Consider the following 19099-nt stretch of genomic DNA (forward strand, 5'->3'; position numbering starts at 1 on the left):
GTTTGAAAGGCTGAAGGGGACCCGGGCTGTCCTGGGAATCCTTGAGTAAAATCCGGTCTCTAGGCTGTAAGTGCTGCCTAGAGAACCTTCTTAAAGGTTCCTTTAAGAAGAGGCCCAGGCCGGGCGCGGTGGCTCACGCCTGTAATCCTAGCTCTCTGGGAGGCCGAGGCGGGCGGATCCTTTGAGTTCAGGAGTTCGAAACCAACCTGAGCAAGAGCGAGACCCCGTCTCTACTATAAATAGAAACAAATTAATTGGCCAACTAATATATATACAAAAAAATTAGCCGGGCATGGTGGTGCATGCCTGTAGTCCCAGCTACTCGGGAGGCTGAGGCAGGAGGATTGCTTGAGCCCAGGAGTTTGAGGTTGCTGTGAGCTAGGCTGACGCCACGGCACTCACTCTAGCCTGGGCAACAAAGTGAGACTCTGTCTCAAAAAAAAAAAAAAAAAAAAAGAAGAGGCCCAGTGAGTTTCCCTGGCGCAGGCGCACTGGGAGCCAAACCGACCTGCTAATTCTCTCTTCAAATCCGGTTTTGACATTTTTATACGCCTGTCTCTTTTGTAATAGCCCTTAGGCCTAGAGAGGATGGGCCAGTTGGCATAGTTTAAATCTTGGAGATAACCCTGTTGTTTACTTAATACCACTTAAGTGGCTTTGAAAAGCAAAGCAGGAGGATTAACAATGTTTTAAATAAAAAGTCCTAAAAATTTTAGTTCCTTCTGTGACATTTTCTAATGAAGTAAATCAAGGTCTGTAGTTGGTTATAAACTGTTGTTTAAGAAGACTCAGAGGGGCCGGGCGCGGTGGCTCACGCCTGTAATCCTAGCACTCTGAGAGACCGAGGCAGGCGGACTGCTCGAGGTCAGGAGTTCGAAACCAGCCTGAGCAAGAGTGAGACCCCGTCTCTACTATAAATAGAAAGAAATTAATTGGCCAACTAAAAAATATATATATAGAAAAAATTAGCTGGGCATGGTGGCGCATGCCTGTAGTCCCAGCTACTCGGGAGGCTGAGGCAGGAGGATCGCCTAAGCCCAGGAGTTTGAGGTTGCTGTGAGCTAGGCTGACGCCACGGCACTCTAGCCCAGGCAACAGAGTGAGACTCAGTCTCAAAAAAAAAAGGGATCTTTTAAATCTAGTCCTGTACAGTGGGTAGTGGAGGTGGGATGAGATAGGACAGTGTAAGGGTGAGGGACTAATGTGTGGATGGGTCTCACCACCTGGTTAATTAGTCTTAGATCTTGAACTAGGTAGTATAATCCATCTGGCTTTTTTTTACTGGCAGAATAGGGGTGTTTTATGGAGAGCTAGTAAGGTGAAGTAAGCCTTGGGAGGAAAAACAAGGAATGAGAGGTTTCAATCCCTGAAGCCCTTGTAAAGGAATTGGGTATTGGGCTTGGCGAGGAAATGGGAAAGGGTCTTTTAAATGTATTTGGATGGGATAGTGGTGAGTGGCTATCGAGGGGGTTGAAATATCCCAGACTTTGGGGTTAACTTCAGATTCAGAAAAAGGTACAGGAGATGGAAGTCTGTGAGAAGAAGAAGGGTGGTATTGGCGGGGCGCAGTGGCTCAGGCCTGTAATCCTAGCTCTCTGGGAGGTCGAGGCGGGAGGATCATTTGAGCTCAGGAGTTCGAAACCAACCTGAGCAAGAGCGAGACCCTGTCTCTACTATAAATAGAAAGAAATTAATTGGCCAACTAATATATATAGAAAAAATTAGCCGGGCATGGGGTGGGACATGCCTGTAGTCCCAGCTACTCGGGAGGCTGAGGCAGGAGGATTGCTTGAGCCCAGGAGTTTGAGGTTGCTGTGAGCTAGGCTGATGCCATGGCACTCACTCTAGCCTAGGCAACAAAGGGAGACTCTGTCTCAAAAAAAAAAAAAAAAAAAAAAAGGCCGGCACAGTGGCTCACCCCTGTAATCCTAGCACTCTGGGAGGCTGAGGCGGGCAGATTGCTGGAGGTCAGAAGTTCGAAACCTGTCTGAGCAAGAGCAAGACCCCGACTCTACTATAAAGAGAAAGAAATTAATTGGCCAACTAATATATATAGAAAAAATTAGCAGGCCATGGTGGTGCATGCCTGTAGTCCCAGCTACTCGGGAGCCTGAGGCAGGAGGATCACTTGAGCCCAGGAGTTTGAGGTTGCTGTGAGCTAGGCTGATGCCATGGCACTCACTGTAGCCTGGGCAACAAAGCGAGACTCTGTCTCAAAAAAAAAAAAGAAGGGTGGTATTTACCTGTGACTCACCATCAGCGGGTAAGTAAATAGTAGCATGTAATTTTGAGAGAGTATTTCTTCCTAATAATGGGGTTGGGCATCAAGGGAGAACTAGAAATGAATGACTGAAGATGTCTGAGCCTAAATGGCAGGTCAAAGGGAGAGTTATTACAGGATGGGCGACAAGGCCATCAGCCCCCACAATAGAGAGAGAGGAGAGTCCTGTAGGTCCCTGGAATTTAGGCAGGGCTGAGAATGTTGCCCCTGTGTCGATGAGAAAGGAAATGGGCTCACCTGCCACCCACAGGGTCACCCGGGGACGGGATGTGGTGCCTGCTTGGGGCCGTCGTTCTGGGCACCGTCAGTCTTCTGCAGCCAGGCCTAAAAGGCTCAGTGGGGAGAGATGAGGGCTGTCCGGTTTGTTTGGAGGAAGGGATGTGGCTGTGCCTTGAGAGACTAAGCTGAGTCACCTTCCCATGGCCCCTCATTCCACAGAGGGACAAGGTCCCAGGGGTGGTTGAGGATTAGGACATTGCCTCGCCCAGTGGCCTGATTGTTTACATTTAAAACGGGCCTGGTGGTGTCACTTGCCCCCTTCCCCAGTTTGACTAGGACATTCCGGGTGTTTGTTGATGCCAACATCCGACATTTGGCCTGGTCTCTCGTTTTTAAAGTTCTTTCTCCTCATCCCTATTATTAAATGCCTTAAAGGTGGTTTGTAACAGACCTCTTTGTAGGGTTTGAGGACCATCCTCTAATTTTTTAAGTTCGAGTCTAACGTCAGGTGTGGCTTGGGAGATAAAATACATATTGAGAAGTAAACTTCCCTCAGGAGTTCCACCGCATGGTAATGTAAGCATGGGCCTGTTCTGGGACGGTGACTGTCCACACGGCTGGACCAGGATATGTCTGTGGATTTTATTGCCATGTGCCTGGGCATGAAGCCAAACGTCTCCTTGTCTTCAGGGGATAGAGTAGAAGAAAGAATAGTGTAGAGATTGTGCCAGGTTAGATCATAAGATTGAGTTAAATAAAAGAGACATGCACCCGCCTGATGCCTTCTGCCCCAGCCACTTCCCTGAGCAGGCACAAACCACTTGTGGTAGAGTCTGCAGCTCTCAGGACTTGAGCAAGAAAGTGGGTAGTACCGTGTTTCTCCAAAAATAAGACAGGGTCTTATATTTATTTTCCTCAAGAAGACACCCTAGGGCTTATTTTCAGGGGATGTGTTAATTTTTTAAAGTACGGTACAACAATCTACATGTATTCAAATATAGTTAAGTCGTCTTCTTCTGGAACATCATCATCACTCTCCACACCCCGAATTCCATCCTGAATTTCTTGTGACTCTGTTTCCTTTAGACCCACCGGCCCTGATCTCTCACGTGGAGCCACAGAGCTGTCACGGGCGGATGAGAAGGGCTGCTCATTTCGAAAGACGTTTCCCGCTCCGCGACGACACGCATGGGCTGTGCAGACGCGCTGCGTGGCCACGCCGTCACTAGGGCTCATTTTCGGGGTGGGGCTTCTATTTCGCGAATGCTTAGACATCCTGCTAGGGCTTATTTTATGGGTAGGGCTTATTTTGGGGAAACCCGGTAGGAGGGCTGGGAAGAGGGCAAGGAGCAGGTGGAGGGTCAGGCTGAGGGCGTATTGCAAGGGTCAGGATCGGAGGTTTCCAGTTGGTCTGGAGCAGAGGGGGAGGGAGGGGGAAGGTCTAGAATGTAGCGGGAAGATCTGAGCAGGATTACAGCTCATACAGAGTGAGAGCAAAGAGTAAAAAGGCCTGGACATAGGGAAGCTCAGACCATTTGCCATTGTGGTGACAGAAATTGTAGTGAGACCTAGTGTTTTGAGAGGAGGAGTAGACTGAGAGTTTCCCATGTTCCTGGGAAGAGTAGGGGTCTTACAAGGCCAATTCTACTCAACTCTATGCGTCACTAGGATGAGGGAATGCGGGAGTGATGAGGCGTGAGCGCGAGTTGGAACACGGGTCCCTGTGTCCAACGAGGGCCCCAGGGGCCGAGAGCCCTCCACCTCACCAGCTGGCCTTTTGAGAGTCGAGACGAGTTGAGAAATGCTAGGGAGAGTGAGAGGTTGGGAAATGAGAAGGAGCTTATGAGCTCCCACTCACCAGGAACAGGATATCTCAGGGTGTGGATTTTGGAGGTCAGCAAGGCAGATCCACACCCCCGTCCGGTGTCTCTCTCAGCTTGGTTCAGGAGGGGCTGGGTGGACAGTTACCTTCCCTCGGCTGAGCTAGAGTGCTCCGCCTACACTCCAGGATCAGAGACAAGTTAGAGAGGGACTCCTGCCTGGCTTGGGACTTGTCCCAGCCACCTCATCAGAGACAAGGGAGGTTACTTGGCTCCAAGGGACTCTTGGTTGACCAGGGACACTGGCCTCTCTCAATTTAGTCAAAGATCCATGGAAACCTTACTGGTGACTCAGGGACTCAGAGGAAGGCAGGATTTGGGAGTGAGCCCAGCACGAGCTGCCGCTGCCTCCTGCTTCCCACGTTGCAAGCCTTGCCTGCTAGAGACCCAGAGGTCATGTCTACCCTGTGTGCCCTCCTGGGTTTTGGCACCAAATGTTAGGTCTGGAGCCGAGAGAGAGAGACAGACAGACAGACACACACACGAGGCTTGTGTCTCTCTTTTTCATCTCCAGACCTAACAAAACCTATAATGACATCACACCTACTAGGATGGCTAATATTTTTAAAAAATGCTAAGAGAACAAGCATGAATAAAAAAGAAAAGAAAAACAGAAAATAACAGGTGTTGGCAAAGATGTAGAGAAAAAATGGAATCCTTGTACACTCTTGGTGAGAGTACAAAATGGTCCAGCCACTGTGGAAACCAATATTAAAACCAAGTAATCAGCAGTGCCAATTCCCTAGCCTCCTGTCCTTCAAATTTCCCTTAAAAATCCACAACCTATGCTCCTGAGATCAAATGTGTGGAAATAAAGAAAAAAGAGATTAAAAAAAATAGTAATGAAATATAATTTTTAAAAAATTCACAACCTAGAGTTTCTTGGGGAGATGGATTTAAGAAATTTTTCCCATCTCCTCATCTAGCTGTCCCATGATTATTAAACTGTTTCTCTGGGGCAACATTTGCTGTCTTAGTACTTTGGCTCTTTTCCGTGCAGCAGTCAAAAAGAACCCGGATGGGTGGTGACACGAGTACATGGGCAGGAGAGATGTTCTCTGTGGGAACCAAAGGCAGAGATGCTCCTTGTCCTGTGGGGGCGCCTCGATGGCGCCTCGGCGGCGTCTCAGTGGCACAACAAGAAAGGAATTTCCCCCCCCTTTGTGTGAAGTAGGGTGAGGCAATTAGCGAACAGCACACATCTGTGTATACTCATACCTCCGGTTATCTCTTGGGTTGTGAAGAAAGGCAAAAGGGAGGTGGGATGCGCAGGGATCGCGCAGGATACAAAGGAAATTAATCACTCCAAAGGTCAGCTCATGGCCAGCGCGTGATTAGTTTGTGCGTTGCTAGGGCCCTTGGGGGGGGATAAAAGGCACCCCGCAATTCAGGTCGGGGTCCTTGCCTAAGGAGAGCGACCACTGCGTTGGGGCTCGAGGGCTCGGACCCTGGCTAGCCAGACAATAAAACTCCTCTTGTGATTTTACATCCTCAGTGTCTCTTTCCTTCTGTTCGGTGGGGTTGAGTGAGGCCGATCCCTAACAGTCCCTGCTCCATGGTGGCCTAAACATCCCTCCTTATCTTCCACCTCATGGCTCTGACCTGCATCTTGTTTTGTCTTGTCCCTAACTGTACATAGTTACAAAATTGACTTTAACGCTTCTCACTACCTGCATTTGAATAGCAGTAAGAAAATGTTTACTTATTACGGTCCATTAAGACTAGACATATGTTGTGCCTCTACGTCTCTGTGGAACATGTGCACTTGGAGCTGTGCCCTTTGAGGTCATCTGAAATAATATTTTTGGCCTCGGGGAGCATGCTGAGCTTTGGTGAGTCCGAAATGTCTCTGAAGAGTCTCAGCACTTACTTAAGTGAGCAGCTACAGACACTACTCAGAAATCTGGAAACGGCCCCTTTAAGAAGTGGTGCGCCCCTCCCTCTCTACCGGAGGGAGACGGAGCCGGGAGGAGCCCGGTACCTGGTTTCTCCTACCCTGTGCGCGCAGAGGTCAAGGCCAGGGCACACTCCGACTAGGCCGGTGGAGTTTGGGGAACTACACTACCCACAGTGCAATACGCTAAACGGCAGGGCAGTTGATCCAATGAAAACTCAGGACAGGGACACTTCCGTGCGTGCTGATCGCGATGGCGTGGGACTTCCGGTGTCCTCCTCGTGGCGGTCATTTTGGCTTCTCTGCGGTCTTTTCGCCTCGGCAGGAGCTCCGGAGCGCTGCTTCCGGACCGGGGTGACTGGACGGAGAAGGCGCGAGAGGCGGATCTGAGGATCTGCGACGCCGCCGCGGATGGCCCGGCGAGGCACAGGGTAGGGGCCGCCGTGTCTGGGCCCCCCGCTCCGCCCACAGAGTCCGATGGCGGCGGCCGCGCTGAGGGCCCCGGCTCAGGTCAGTGCCGCGTCCTCTGGGCCTCACCCGTTCTCTCCTTCACCCAGGTCCTAAAGCTCCGAGTGAGGGCGCCTGCTCACGTCCTTGAAGCCCGGGCCTCTGTGTCTGGGACAGTGAGGCGCTCGTGGGTGGGGTCCCTATTTCTGACACCCAGTGTGACGGGCCGTGGGAGAGTGTGACAGACTGAAGGAGCAGCACGTGCAAAGGGTTGGAGGTGTGCCTGAGCTGGGAGGATGCGGGAACCTGGGGTCCAGCTTGTGTCTGCAGGAACAGTGAGGCAGAGTTGCACCTGAGGAATCTAACCTTCGTTCTCAGGACATTGGGAGCCTCAGAGATTTGTGAACAGAGAGGGACATAGTCTGAGATAGGTTTCTAAAAGCTTTCCAAAAGTTCCTCAGAGGGAACACAGACTGGAAGAGAGATGGTAGTAGGCACAGGAAGGTTTAGCTCTTGTCCAGCCTCACACAGCTGGTAAGAGGCAGTACTGAGGACTGAGGCACAGGGATAATGCAGCCATCCCAGGCTACCTGGCTCCAGCAGTGGGCAGGGTCATTGGGCAACCTGAGCTGTGGTTGCTTGACTCTCATGACTTTCTTCTTTCTACAGATTCCCATTACTGTAGAATCATTAGGGAGTCTGAACTGGTGAATGTCACTAATCCTCACCTCACGCATGTAGTCTGTGGGTTAGTGGTGTCTTTGGGTTGTTCTGACACTCTGTTACCCTTGAGCCCTGGAACCTTGAACAAATATAAAGCTCAGGGTCCTAAGTCTTGGCCAAGGGTTGTATAAAGTTGTTGGCAACCCAATAGAAATGAGATGTGTAATGTTGTCACAGGCATCGTTACCAATGTGTATATTGCAAAGGCTTGGAGAGGAGGCTGAGCTGGTTCAGCGACCTGCAAGTCTCCTTTCTTTCTCATGGAAACAGGGAGCAACAGGGCAGAAGTCAGATCTGGAATGGCTCCTTGAGAAGTTGAGTGTCCATTCTTTATGTGATAGTAACAATGGGAGGTTTGGAGTAGAGAAAGGTGATGTGATCCAGGTCTCATCAGGCTCCCCATGGCTGCAGCATGGAAAACAGACTGTAAGATGAGGGATGCGGTAGGAAGACCAGAGAGGAGGCTACTGGAATAGTCCAGGTGAATGTGGTAGTAGCTGGGCCAGGGTGGTGGCTGTGGAGATGGGAGAATTGGTTGGATCTAGATCAGTTTTTTAAGTAGGGCTACCTGAATTTTCTAATTTTGCAAAAGATGAGAGAGAGAGGTCAGGGATGATTTGAAGGTTCGATTTTGGCAGCTGGAAGGATGGAAGGTCCATCAACTGAGATCGGGAGGTTCATAGTAGGTATAATTTCGATGGGACTATCAGAAGTTTTCTTTTTGCCTTATTAAGAATATGAGAATTTTCAGAGAAAAGTTCAGGGCAACTGGAACTGTAGGTCTGGAACTGTGAGGAGAGGTTCAAAATGGATACTTCTCTAAAAAGTAGTGGACAGTATGTGGACCAGGGTAGAGCTGTGGATCACATTTAATAGAGGGGAAGCCTGGTCATGATGGTAATGATAATAGTTTCCCAGGAAGGGAAGGGGAGGGCCAAAGACCAGGTCTTCTGCTTGGGCCCCTGGTTGTGGGAATTGAGTATCATAGCACGGGTCCATGGGGAAGGTCAGAGAGAGAGTATGGTCTGGCATGTGAGGAAAGCTTCTCGGAGATGAGTAGACATGAAGTGGATGTGGAGGCATAGGAGTAATTCAGATAAGATGATGCCAGGCTGGTGCTTATCCACCTCTTATAGACTGGCCAGGATTTTATTGTAACTCTTGATGGGACCTGGGGTGTTTCTGTCATGCTGTCAGGTTAGCTTAGGGGCATGTTTGGGACTTGAGCTGGTTAGAGAGCCGCTGGGGTTGGACCTTAAATGAAATTGGTTAGTGAGATGAAGGTTGTGACTGGTGAGGGGACAGCAAGTATGGCCTAGAAGTAGAAGAGAGCCATGAGTATCTGAGATCCACAGCTGTTTCTTGCTGGTTGAGGTTGAAGCAAGGAACAGAGTCAGTGTAGAAGCCTTCATAGTACAACTCTAGGCTGCCTCTGGCAATAGAGACAATAAAGGTCTGGGATAGTACTGAATCTTGTTTGAATTTGCCAGCCACTCTCTGGGCCCTATGTACTGAGTAACCTCCTTGGGGAGGCCAAGGAGATGCCCGTGGTATGGGGCAGGGAGCGAGCTGTCACTGTAGGAGTGAGGCTGTGAGAGGCATGATGGAAAGAGTGGTGTGCACATGGAGAGGAAATGTGAACTAATGGCCCCAGGACCCTGGCATTGAGGACATATGGGTGAAGCGTGAACCCAGACCATTAGTTAGTTGTATTTGGGATCCTGGATCTGGAGGATCCTGGAGGAATTGCCTTACAAGAGAGGGTGGTTGCTTGCACACCAGGCTCAGAGCTTAGATGGTTGCTCACTTGCCTGTTGTTGCTATAGGAGGCCACAGTAAACAGGGGGCCATGAGGAGAGAGTGGGCATCAGTATCATTGGGGCTTGTGTTCTCTGAGGTGGGGAGATAGGGAGAAGGGTGAGAGGGGATGGGTGCATGAGGGGATGAATTTAGGGTGCTAGGAGAGTTGCTGATCATGGAATGAACTGTGCCCATCATGCCACAGGTGTGTGATCTTTGAGGTTGTGGCTGTGGGAATGCAGTTGTGAGAGAGAGGTGTGATTGAAAGAGGGATTCACCCCATGGGTGAATTAGAGTCATAAGGGTGAAGGGGATGAGCCCATATTACTTTTTTTTTTTTTTTTTTTTTTTTTTTTGAGACAGAGTTTCGCTTTGTTGCCTAGGCTAGAGTGAGTGCCATGGCGTCAGCCTAGCTCACAGCAACCTCAATCTCCTGGGCTCAAGGGATCCTTCTGTCTCAGCCTCCCAAGTAGCTGGGACTACAGGCATGAGCCACCATGCCCGGTTAATTTTTTCTATATATATTAGTTGGCCAATTAGTTTCTTTCTATTTATAGTAGAGACGGGTTCTCGCTCTTGCTCAGGCTGGTTTTGAACTCCTGACCTCGAGCAATCCACCCGCCTCGGCCTCCCAGAGAGCTAGGATTACAGGCGTGAGCCACCGCGCCCGGCCCCATATTACTTTTGTCTTGGAGGGATGATCTTGGGAAACTGAGGGGTCTTTCCTGATAAGACCAACGTCAAATCATCCACACCCTCTCCATGGCCACTTTTCTCCCTAACCAGTGTTTGTGACACCCACCACATTGCCAAGAGGCAGTGTGTACCCTAGTGCCAGGCCCAGCGCTTAGATATTGTCTATTCACCTGCCTGTTGTTGTAGAAGGACACAATATCAGTGGAACTGTAGGGAGAGAACAGGCATCAGTCACAGTGGTGCTGGGTATCTACTCTGAGGTGGGGAATAGGCTGGCCAGGGGATGGATATAGGGGGAAGAGGGATGATGAACTTGGGGTCTAATCATGAGAAGATGATCACGGATTGAACTATTGCCATTATGACAGGGTATGACCTTTGAGGATGTGGCCATCTGTTTCTCCCGGGAAGAGTGGATGCTCCTTGATGAGGCTCAAAAGCTCCTGCACCGCAGTGTGATGCTGGAGAACTTTGCACTTGTAGCGTCCCTGGGTAAGGTCCTCGCGTCCCTCCTAGTGTCCTGAGTGGTCTCTGCCTTCCTTTTTACTCTGGAATTAGCTGTGTCTCTTGGAGTGGAATCTTGCTTTTAGCCTAATAGATTTCATCTTTCTTGCCTTTTCCCTTTCAGAGTGACTGTCTCAAGATCCATGGTACTTTGTGCCCCAGCTTCTGCCCCTTTCCTCCAGCTGCCATTTCATCATGGCCACCGGTGCCAGGAATTGCCAGCATTGTCATGGTCACTGTTTATATGAACTGTTTTTGCAAAACCCTCCCTTTTTTTGTATGCCCTGATGTTGTAAGCCAGTACTGGTCACTCATTTTCCTCTTTCCTTAGATTTGCATCATTCATGTCCCATGTGGTTATAGGGAAAGCCCTGGTTGCTTTACACAGTGGACATTGTGAGATGGTCTCAGAAGAGGCCTGGTCCTGGTGAGTGGCAGCTGAGGAAAAGCAAGACATCATAGTTGTCTTCAAATTATGCCAGGAACCTGCAGTGTGCCCAACTATATTTTGGTACAAGTGTCACTGGCCGTAACTCATTTTTATTTCCACTCCCCTATACTTAATGCTTTGCCAACTTATTTTACCATCTGTCACTTCCAGCTTCTGGCTCCTCCACCCTTGTGACCTCTACACATCACTTGTTCCTCTCCACCACTCACTCTATAGTGTTCTTCAGTTTGATTCAATGTTGTGAGGTGTGCACACATCCTCAAATACTCCTTGATCACCAGCTATTTAGTTCCAGTTGGATTTTCATGGGACTGGACACCAGCAACCTGCATGGCGCACACACGCCATGCAAACAAGGTCCTGCTGAAGGCTTTTGGCAGAGAGTGAGTTGGAGACCCTGCTTCTCACATACTGTACCCATCCTTGTGTTCTTTGTCTGGTGAGGTCTCTCCTATTCTATAATCTTCAAAGGCTCAGTACTTCAAAGCAGCCTATATTCTTCAATCTTCCCCTGGTTCTCTTGTTCTCCATACAGTCCCACAGACGAATTACTTGTATCTCACACATTTTTGTGATAGATTTTTCCCCCCTCCCACCAAAGTCAACACACATTTCATCAGCACTTCTCTGATTTCAGGTTATTGCCATGGAGCAGAGAATGAGATGATAACCTCTGAGCAGAATGTATCTGTAAAGGGAATGTCACAGGTCAGGATTTCTGAGGCAGGTCCATCTACCCAGAAGACTCAACTCAGTGAGATGTGTGTCCTAGTCTCAAAAGACATTTTGCGCCAGGTTGAGTACCAAACCACATACCCTGTACAGAAATCATACTTGGACGGCACAAGCATGAGAGGCTTCTGTTTCAGTGCAAAACTTCACCAGCACAAAAAGCATTACAGTGGAGAGGAGACCTGGAAAAGGGATGTGGACCGGGCCATGTTTGTGACAAACTGCGGGTTCCATATGTCAACAAATCCTTTCACTTGTGGGGAGGACTTCCCAGCCACCATGGGCTCTCTCCAGCACCAGGTTACTCCCAATGGTGAGGAGCCACCCAGTAGAAGCAGCAAGTGTGTGCAAACATGTTTCAGTGGAAGAAATTATTACAAGTGGGATAAAGATAAAAAAGCATCAAGCCACAAACACACACTTGTTCAATATCAGAGTGTCTGCTCTGAAAGTGAGCTTTATAAGTGTAGCAAATATGAGAAGTCTTTTACCTTCAAGAACATTCTTGTTCAGCACCAGCAGATTCACACTGGAAAAAGGACATATGAGTGCAGTGAATGTGAGAAATCCTTTAGCACAAAGTGTCACCTTATTGTACACAAACAGATTCACAATGGAGAGAGGCCTTATGAATGCGGTGAAGGTGGAAAAGCCTTTATCAATAAATACAAACTCGTTCACCACCAGAGACATCACACAGGAGGAATGCATTATGAGTGTAGTGAATGTAGGAAATCCTTTAGCTACAGATCCAACCTCATTGAACACCAGAGAGTTCACACTGGAGAAAGGCCTTACAAGTGTGGTGAGTGTGAGAAATCCTTTAGACAAAGCTCTAGCCTCTTTCGACACCAAAGAGTTCACACTGGAGAAAGGCCTTATGAGTGCTGTGAATGTGGGAAATCCTTTAGACAAATATTCAATCTCATTCGACACAGGAGAGTTCATACTGGAGAAATGCCGTATCAGTGCAGTGATTGTGGGAAAGCCTTTAGCTGCAAACCTGAACTCACTCAACACCATAGAATTCACAGTGGAGAAAGACCTTATGAGTGCAGTGAATGTGGGAAATCCTTTAGACAGTTCTCGAACCTCATTCGACACCGCAGTGTTCACACTGGTGATAGGCCTTATGAGTGCAGTGAATGTGAGAAATCTTTTAGCCGTAAATTTATCCTCATTCAACACCAAAGAGTTCACACTGGCGAAAGGCCTTATCAATGCAGTGAATGTAGAAAATCCTTTACCCGCAAATCTGACCTCATTCAACACCAGAGAATTCATACTGGGTTAAGACCTTATGAGTGTGGTGAGTGTGGCAAATCTTTTAGACAACGCTCTGGCCTCATTCAACATCGGAGAGTTCACACTGGAGAAAAGCCTTATGAGTGCAGTGAGTGTGGAAAATCCTTTAGTCAAAGTGCTAGCCTCATTCAGCACCAGAGAGTTCACACTGGAGAAAGGCCTTATGACTGTAGTGAATGTGGGAAATCCTTTAGCCAGAGCTCTAGTCTTATTCAACACCAGAGAGGTCACACTGGAGAAAGACCTTATGAGTGCACTGAATGTGGAAAACCCTTTACCCACAAATCTGACCTCATTCAACACCAAAGAGTTCACACTGGAGAAAGACCTTATGAATGCAGTGAATGTAGGAAATCCTTTAGTCGCAAATCTAATCTCATTCGACACCAGAGAGTTCACACTGAATAAAGGCCTTAAATATGCAGGGAATGTGCTATTGCTTTATTGAACTTCATTCATGAACATCTATAATGGATTCTTCATAAATTTCTGGTATGTTGGAAATTTTGAGATTAATTGCATTTTTTTTTTAATTCTAAAAGCAACAAGAGAAAATAATTACAATTTCTAATGTGCCCAGGGCCATAGCCTGATGTCATTTCCAGTTTCTGAGGCTGAAGCCATTTCACCTTTTCCACCTGCCAGGTCCACACCATGTGCTCAGAGAAGAAAACCTCTGTACTCTCCCATTTGCTGGGAGAAATGAATAGACCAAGCCCTGGGGATGGGGGTCAGTCCTCATTTTCTTTTCTCTGACTTTAGGTCATGGACCTAATCCAGTTTTGGTGCAAAGGACTTGATCTGAGTTGTGTTGTCAGCTCACTAAGAAGGATTAACTTTTTCAGGGACATTGTTAGTCTCACATCATGCTTGTGATAAGATTTTCCAGGTTCTAATTCACCAGCCTGGAAACTGCTTGGTGCACATGGCTCTGGTTTATGATTCTTTTATAATGGTTTTGAAAACTTATTCACCTTTAATCTTGGGGGTTCTGTTCATTTTGTGGGGTGACTGGTAAGCAGAATAGTGATGTGAGCATGAAGGAGTGAACAGATTTTGTGGAGATCCCAAATTTTCTGTGCTTCAGAAGAGATAATGTGATGATAGAAAACAGCTCTCTGTCCACTATTAGTCTAATTTACATTATTGCCCAAAGTCTCGAGGTAGAGACTACAAAGTTTTATGATCCTATTTTGTGGCCTAGTGTCAGGATTTTTGTGAGATCAGAGGTCACTATGAAAAGGAGGCAGTTGTGACAACGCCCAGTGCTTCTATGAAAGTAAATTTTGTTCACTTGTTCACAAGTGATATATAATTCCTAGCATTGTTGAGGGGGAACTGTTCCCCATGTCCTGCAAAGGAGTCATGTGCCATAACGTATAGGACTGTATGGACTAGTGTTATTTCTTGTTAGACTACAGGGGTCACATGCAACTCTAATTAGTACAGAAATTCTGGGTTAATAGGGAGTGGAGGAGACTCAGTAAATTAGATGGAATGTGCCTCTTCTAAAAGATCATCGGCAAATGTTGCAGTAAATATGGCTGTATGGGATCTGTGTGTACAGAAATTCTCAGGATCTCTATAGCCATATTTCCTGTAGCTGAAATCATTGTCAGAAAATAATCTAAAGGTTTTGTGGCTTTGTGTATCCTCTCTGGCCTGTTCACCTAAAGGCCATTGTTATTGAGGTAGGAAAACAAGCATAGAGAGAACGATGGTTCTGTAGTGCAGGGATATGGTTTGTGACTCAGCCAATATTCCTGTTGATGCAGGTGGCAACAGCCTTCATTACTTACCAGTATTTGCTGCCACCAAGATAAGGTTGCCTCTTCCAGGGCATGAAGAGAAAGTTGGTGCAGTCTATGTGAGGTCACCAACCTGACTTTCCAAAAAAACAAACGGGGCATTACATTCTTAATTTTGAGCCACTTTGTAAAGCTTTATGAAAGATATAATTTATATAATTAATATGCAACTAAGTGTACTTATCCAAAGGGTACAATTTGGTAAAGCTATGAAACCATCATAATAATCATGAAAATTAATCTGTCATCCATATATTTACCTTGTGCAATTTTATTATCTCTCTCCCTGCCTTTCCCAGATGTCCAAACATCATTGATTTCCTTTACATTAGTTTGCATTTTCCAGAATTTTAAGTTTGTATATATTTTTTAAAAAACTGGTTTTTCTCATGCTATATAATTATTTTAAGATGAGATTCAACAGTGATGCTTATCTGAGTAGTTATTTTTATTGATGAGTAGCATTCCGTCCTGTAGTTAAGTCAGCTATTCATCATCAGTTGTTTAGGGACATTTGTGTTATTTATACATTTTGTATATTACAAATAAAGCTGCTATAAATGCTTGAATTGAATGAATGTTTAATATTTTAGGACTTTCCAAACTTTAATCCAAATGGTTGTTTCCTGTTATATACATGAGAGTTTCAGTTCCACTACATACCTGCCAACACTTCATATGGCCAGTCGTCTTTTTTTTTTCAGCCCTTTCCATATGTGTGTAGTTATTGTCTCATTGGTTTTATTTTCATTTTTTTTTTAATAGAGATGGGGTCTTGCTCTTGCTCAGGCTGGTCTCGAACTCCTGAGCTCAAGTGATCCTCCTGCCTCAGCCTCCCATAGTGCTAGGATTACAGGTATGAGCCACCACACCTGGCCCTGTCTCATTGTTTTTTTTTTTTTTTTTTTTTTTTTTTTTTTTTTTTAAGACAGAGTCTCACTCTGTTACCTGGGCTAGAGTGCCGTGGCGTCAGCCTAGCTCACAGCAACCTCAGACTCCTGGGCTCAAGCGATCCTCCTGCCTCAGCCTCCCAAGTAGCTGGGACTACAGGCATGTGCCATCACGCCCGGCGAATTTTTTCTATATATTTTAATTTTTTTTTTATTTATTTATTTTTTTTGAGACAGAGTCTCGCTTTGTTGCCCAGGCTAGAGTGAGTGCAGTGGCGTCAGCCTCGCTCACAGCAACCTCAAACTCCTGGGCTCAAGCGATCCTTCTGTCTCAGCCTCCCAAGTAGCTGGGACTACAGGCATGCGCCACCATGCCCGGCTAATTTTTTCTATATATATTAGTTGGCCAATTAGTTTCTTTCTATTTATAGTAGAGACGGGGTCTCGCTCTTGCTCAGGCTGGTTTCGAACTCCTGACCTCGAGCAATCCGCCCACCTCGGCCTCCCAGAGTGCTAGGATTACAGGCGTGAGCCACTGCGCCCGGCCTTCTATATATTTTTAGTCATCCAACTAATTTCTTTCTATTTTTAGTAGAGACAGGGTCTTGCTCTTGCTGGTCTTGAACTCCCGAGCTTAAACGATCTCCCTGCCTCGGCCTCCCAGAGTGCTAAGATTAAAGGTGTGAGCCACCTCGCCTGGCCTGTCTCGGTTTTTAATTCATTTCCCTAAAATTTCACAATATTGAGCATTTTTATGTGTTTATTTGGCATCTGTATATCTTCTTTGGTAAAATGTCTTTTCATATCTTTTTTGCTATTTTCTTTTGATGACTTTAACAAATAGTGCTATAACAAAGACATAAATTGGAATTTTACTCCTTCTATGATGTAACTTCTTTGCCACACTGAACAAGTGCTTTTATACTGGAGGAAAACTATTTCCTTAATTTCTTTCTTTTTTTTTTTAAGACAGAGTCTCACCTTGTTGCCCGAGCTAGAGTGCTGTGGTGTCAGCCTAGCTAACAGCAACCTCAAACTCTTGGGCTCAAGCGATCCTCCTGCCTCAGCCTCCCGAGTAGCTGGGACTACAGGTATGCGCCACCATGCCAGTCTAATTTTTTCTATATATATTAGTTGGCCAATTAATTTCTATTTTTAGTAGAGACAGGGTCTCGCTCTTGCTCAGGCTGGTCTTGAACTCCCAAACTCAAAACAATCCACCTGCCTCAGCCTCCCAGAGTGCTAGGATTACAGCTGCGAGCCACCACATCCCTCCAAGAAAAGTTTTTGTAAGTTAAAAAAGCAGTTAAACTTAGAAAATAAGCCTTTGAGGCCAGGTGTGATGGCTCACACCTGTAACACAGTAAACAGTAAAAGTTCACAGCCATCAATTTCAACTTTCTAAGTTGCTGATTATATTTAAATAATACCAAAATCTACAGGATTCTCACCAAACCCTCCCTCATTGCCCCTAGGAAAGCCTTTGGAAAAAAGGGAGGAGTTTATTCTAATAGTGCAAAGAAATGCTGTCTCCCTACTGGTCTTTCCTGAAATGCTCCTTCAATTTCTTCCTGCCCAAGTTCTCTTCCTTCTTCATCTACAGTTATATGTCATGGATTTTATTATATTAATGTGATTTATAAGAACAATGTATTAGTATTACTTCAATAAATAAAGAGAACTAAGTATGCATTTTGTACATAGATATATTTACTAAATCAATGCTATTTTCTCTTCAAAGGTTCCTGCCTAAGAGAGACAAAACTCAATAAATGCATTTGTGTTTAAAATCCCTTCCTCAGGTGGGGCAAAGGCAATATATGTAACCTAAACATTTGTAAACCCGTAATATACTGAAATAAAAATAATTAAAATAAAAAAATAATAAAATTCCCTTCCTGTAGATGCTCAGTATTGAGCAGAGACTTGGGCACCACCAAAGCCTCCTGTTAGTTGCTGCTGGGATCTTTGAGAAGGTCCTGTGTTTTTAGTTTTTTGTCTTTTTTTCCTATAAGCTGGATGCTTGCAGTAAATACTTAAAACTTTTAAAAAATAAAACCTGGTGCTGAATCTTTTTTTTTTTTTCCTATAGGTTTCTAGCACTTGGTTATGGTGCTGTGAGTCTTTATACTGCCTCTAAACTGAGGCCAGGCTTCTGAAATTTGGTTTTGCTTTCAGTCACTGGCCAGTTTGTTATCAGGTGTGTGTTCCCAGTATTTCCTCTCTTTTTTCATGTAATCCAAGGTGTCTTGGAAGAAAAGTCCCCAAGCAGGACTGTGCTTAGCCTAACCTACAGTGCCAAACAGGGATCGAAGGAAACAGTTTAGTGTATATTTCCTCCAGTTTTTCCAGCCCTGACCCAACCACAAGGACAGCTCAGTCCCCATCAATGCTCAGTTCAGTCTGTTGCAAGTTGCTCCTGACCATGCCGTGACTCAGGGAGGTGTACCTTCTTTACAAGGCAGGTGATATTCTGTACCATTCTCTGGAAGTCTTGTGGAAATACCTGAATTGTTTGTAAATTAGGTTATTTCCATTTCTTCAGTGAAATGTTTCTCCCAGCTCCCATTCTCTGTTGCGGATTTGCATCTGCACTTCATTCATTATAACTTGTTCTCTTCATATCAAGGCTGAAACAGTTTTTGAAGTTACCAAAATAAACCTTTACTAGAATTCTGTTTTGATTATTCTCCTTTGAAGTCCATCTCATTTCAGTTGTGTTAGAAAAAGTACTTCTGTTCAATTCCTGACCTGCAGTTAGGTCACTCCTTCTTTCCCATTGTTACAGACAAAAGAAACTGTGCCATCTGTCTCAGAATCTGGATTTTCTTGAGTCTAGATTTTAGTTTCTCTCTTTGTAGATTCCCCTCACCCCATTCTTTTTGATGAATTGCTTCTCATTCTCTGTAGATTGAGGAAATAAATTGATGTAGAATGATTTTTATCAGAAAATATGGCTCATTAGTGATTTCCATATTCAAAAACCACTTCTGTAGGCCAGCACGGTGACTCACATCTGTAACTCTGGCACTCTGGGAGGCTGAGGCAGGAGGATCACTCAAGGTCAGGAGTTTGAAACCAGCCTGAGCAAGAGCGAGACCCCCCCATCTCTACTAAAAATAGAAAGAAATTAATTGGCCAACTAAAAATATATAGAAAAAATTAGGCATATATAGAAAATTACAGGCATGGTGGCGCATGCCTGTAGTCCCAGCTACTTGTGAGGCTGAGGCAGGAGGATCGCTTGAGCCCAGAAGTTTGAGGTTGCTGTGAGGTAGGCTGACACCACGACACTCTAGCCTGGGTAACAAAGTGAGACTCTGTCTAAAAAAAAAAAACAAAACAAAAAAAAAAACACTTCTTTAACTCTAGCAAGCTCTCATTTCCCAGAATTGTGCTACTTCATTTTTTATCTGTGATTTCTAACATGATTCATATTGTCACCTCCTTCCTTCTCCCACTTCATCTC

The 19099-nt window shown here is 45.9% G+C and overlaps 1 protein-coding gene across 3 annotated transcripts; it reads left to right on the plus strand.

Moving 5' to 3' along the window:
• The first annotated feature begins 6539 nt into the window (after positions 1 to 6539).
• Positions 6540 to 18789, plus strand: LOC105858324 (uncharacterized). 3 transcript variants are annotated; one of them, XR_012912501.1, is made up of 4 exons: positions 10343 to 10432; positions 10569 to 10676; positions 16604 to 16721; positions 17372 to 18789. XR_012912501.1 is itself a non-coding variant. In XM_012741374.3 (3 exons), exons 1-3 carry the CDS (start codon positions 6752 to 6754, stop codon positions 13338 to 13340), a joined length of 1965 nt encoding a protein of 654 aa, XP_012596828.1. In that variant the 5' UTR covers positions 6540 to 6751; the 3' UTR covers positions 13341 to 15309. The 3 variants fall into 3 exon arrangements, 2 of the variants coding, with proteins under 2 accessions (XP_012596828.1, XP_075849425.1); XM_012741374.3 differs by lacking the exons at positions 10569 to 10676; positions 16604 to 16721; positions 17372 to 18789 and adding exons at positions 6540 to 6784; positions 11533 to 15309 and having other exon boundaries at positions 10309 to 10432; XM_075993310.1 differs by lacking the exons at positions 16604 to 16721; positions 17372 to 18789 and having other exon boundaries at positions 10569 to 15309.
• Positions 18790 to 19099: the final 310 nt, after the last annotated feature.

The sequence above is a fragment of the Microcebus murinus genome, chromosome 16 (genome assembly GCF_040939455.1).
Source record: "Microcebus murinus isolate Inina chromosome 16, M.murinus_Inina_mat1.0, whole genome shotgun sequence".
Taxonomy (NCBI): domain Eukaryota; kingdom Metazoa; phylum Chordata; class Mammalia; order Primates; family Cheirogaleidae; genus Microcebus; species Microcebus murinus.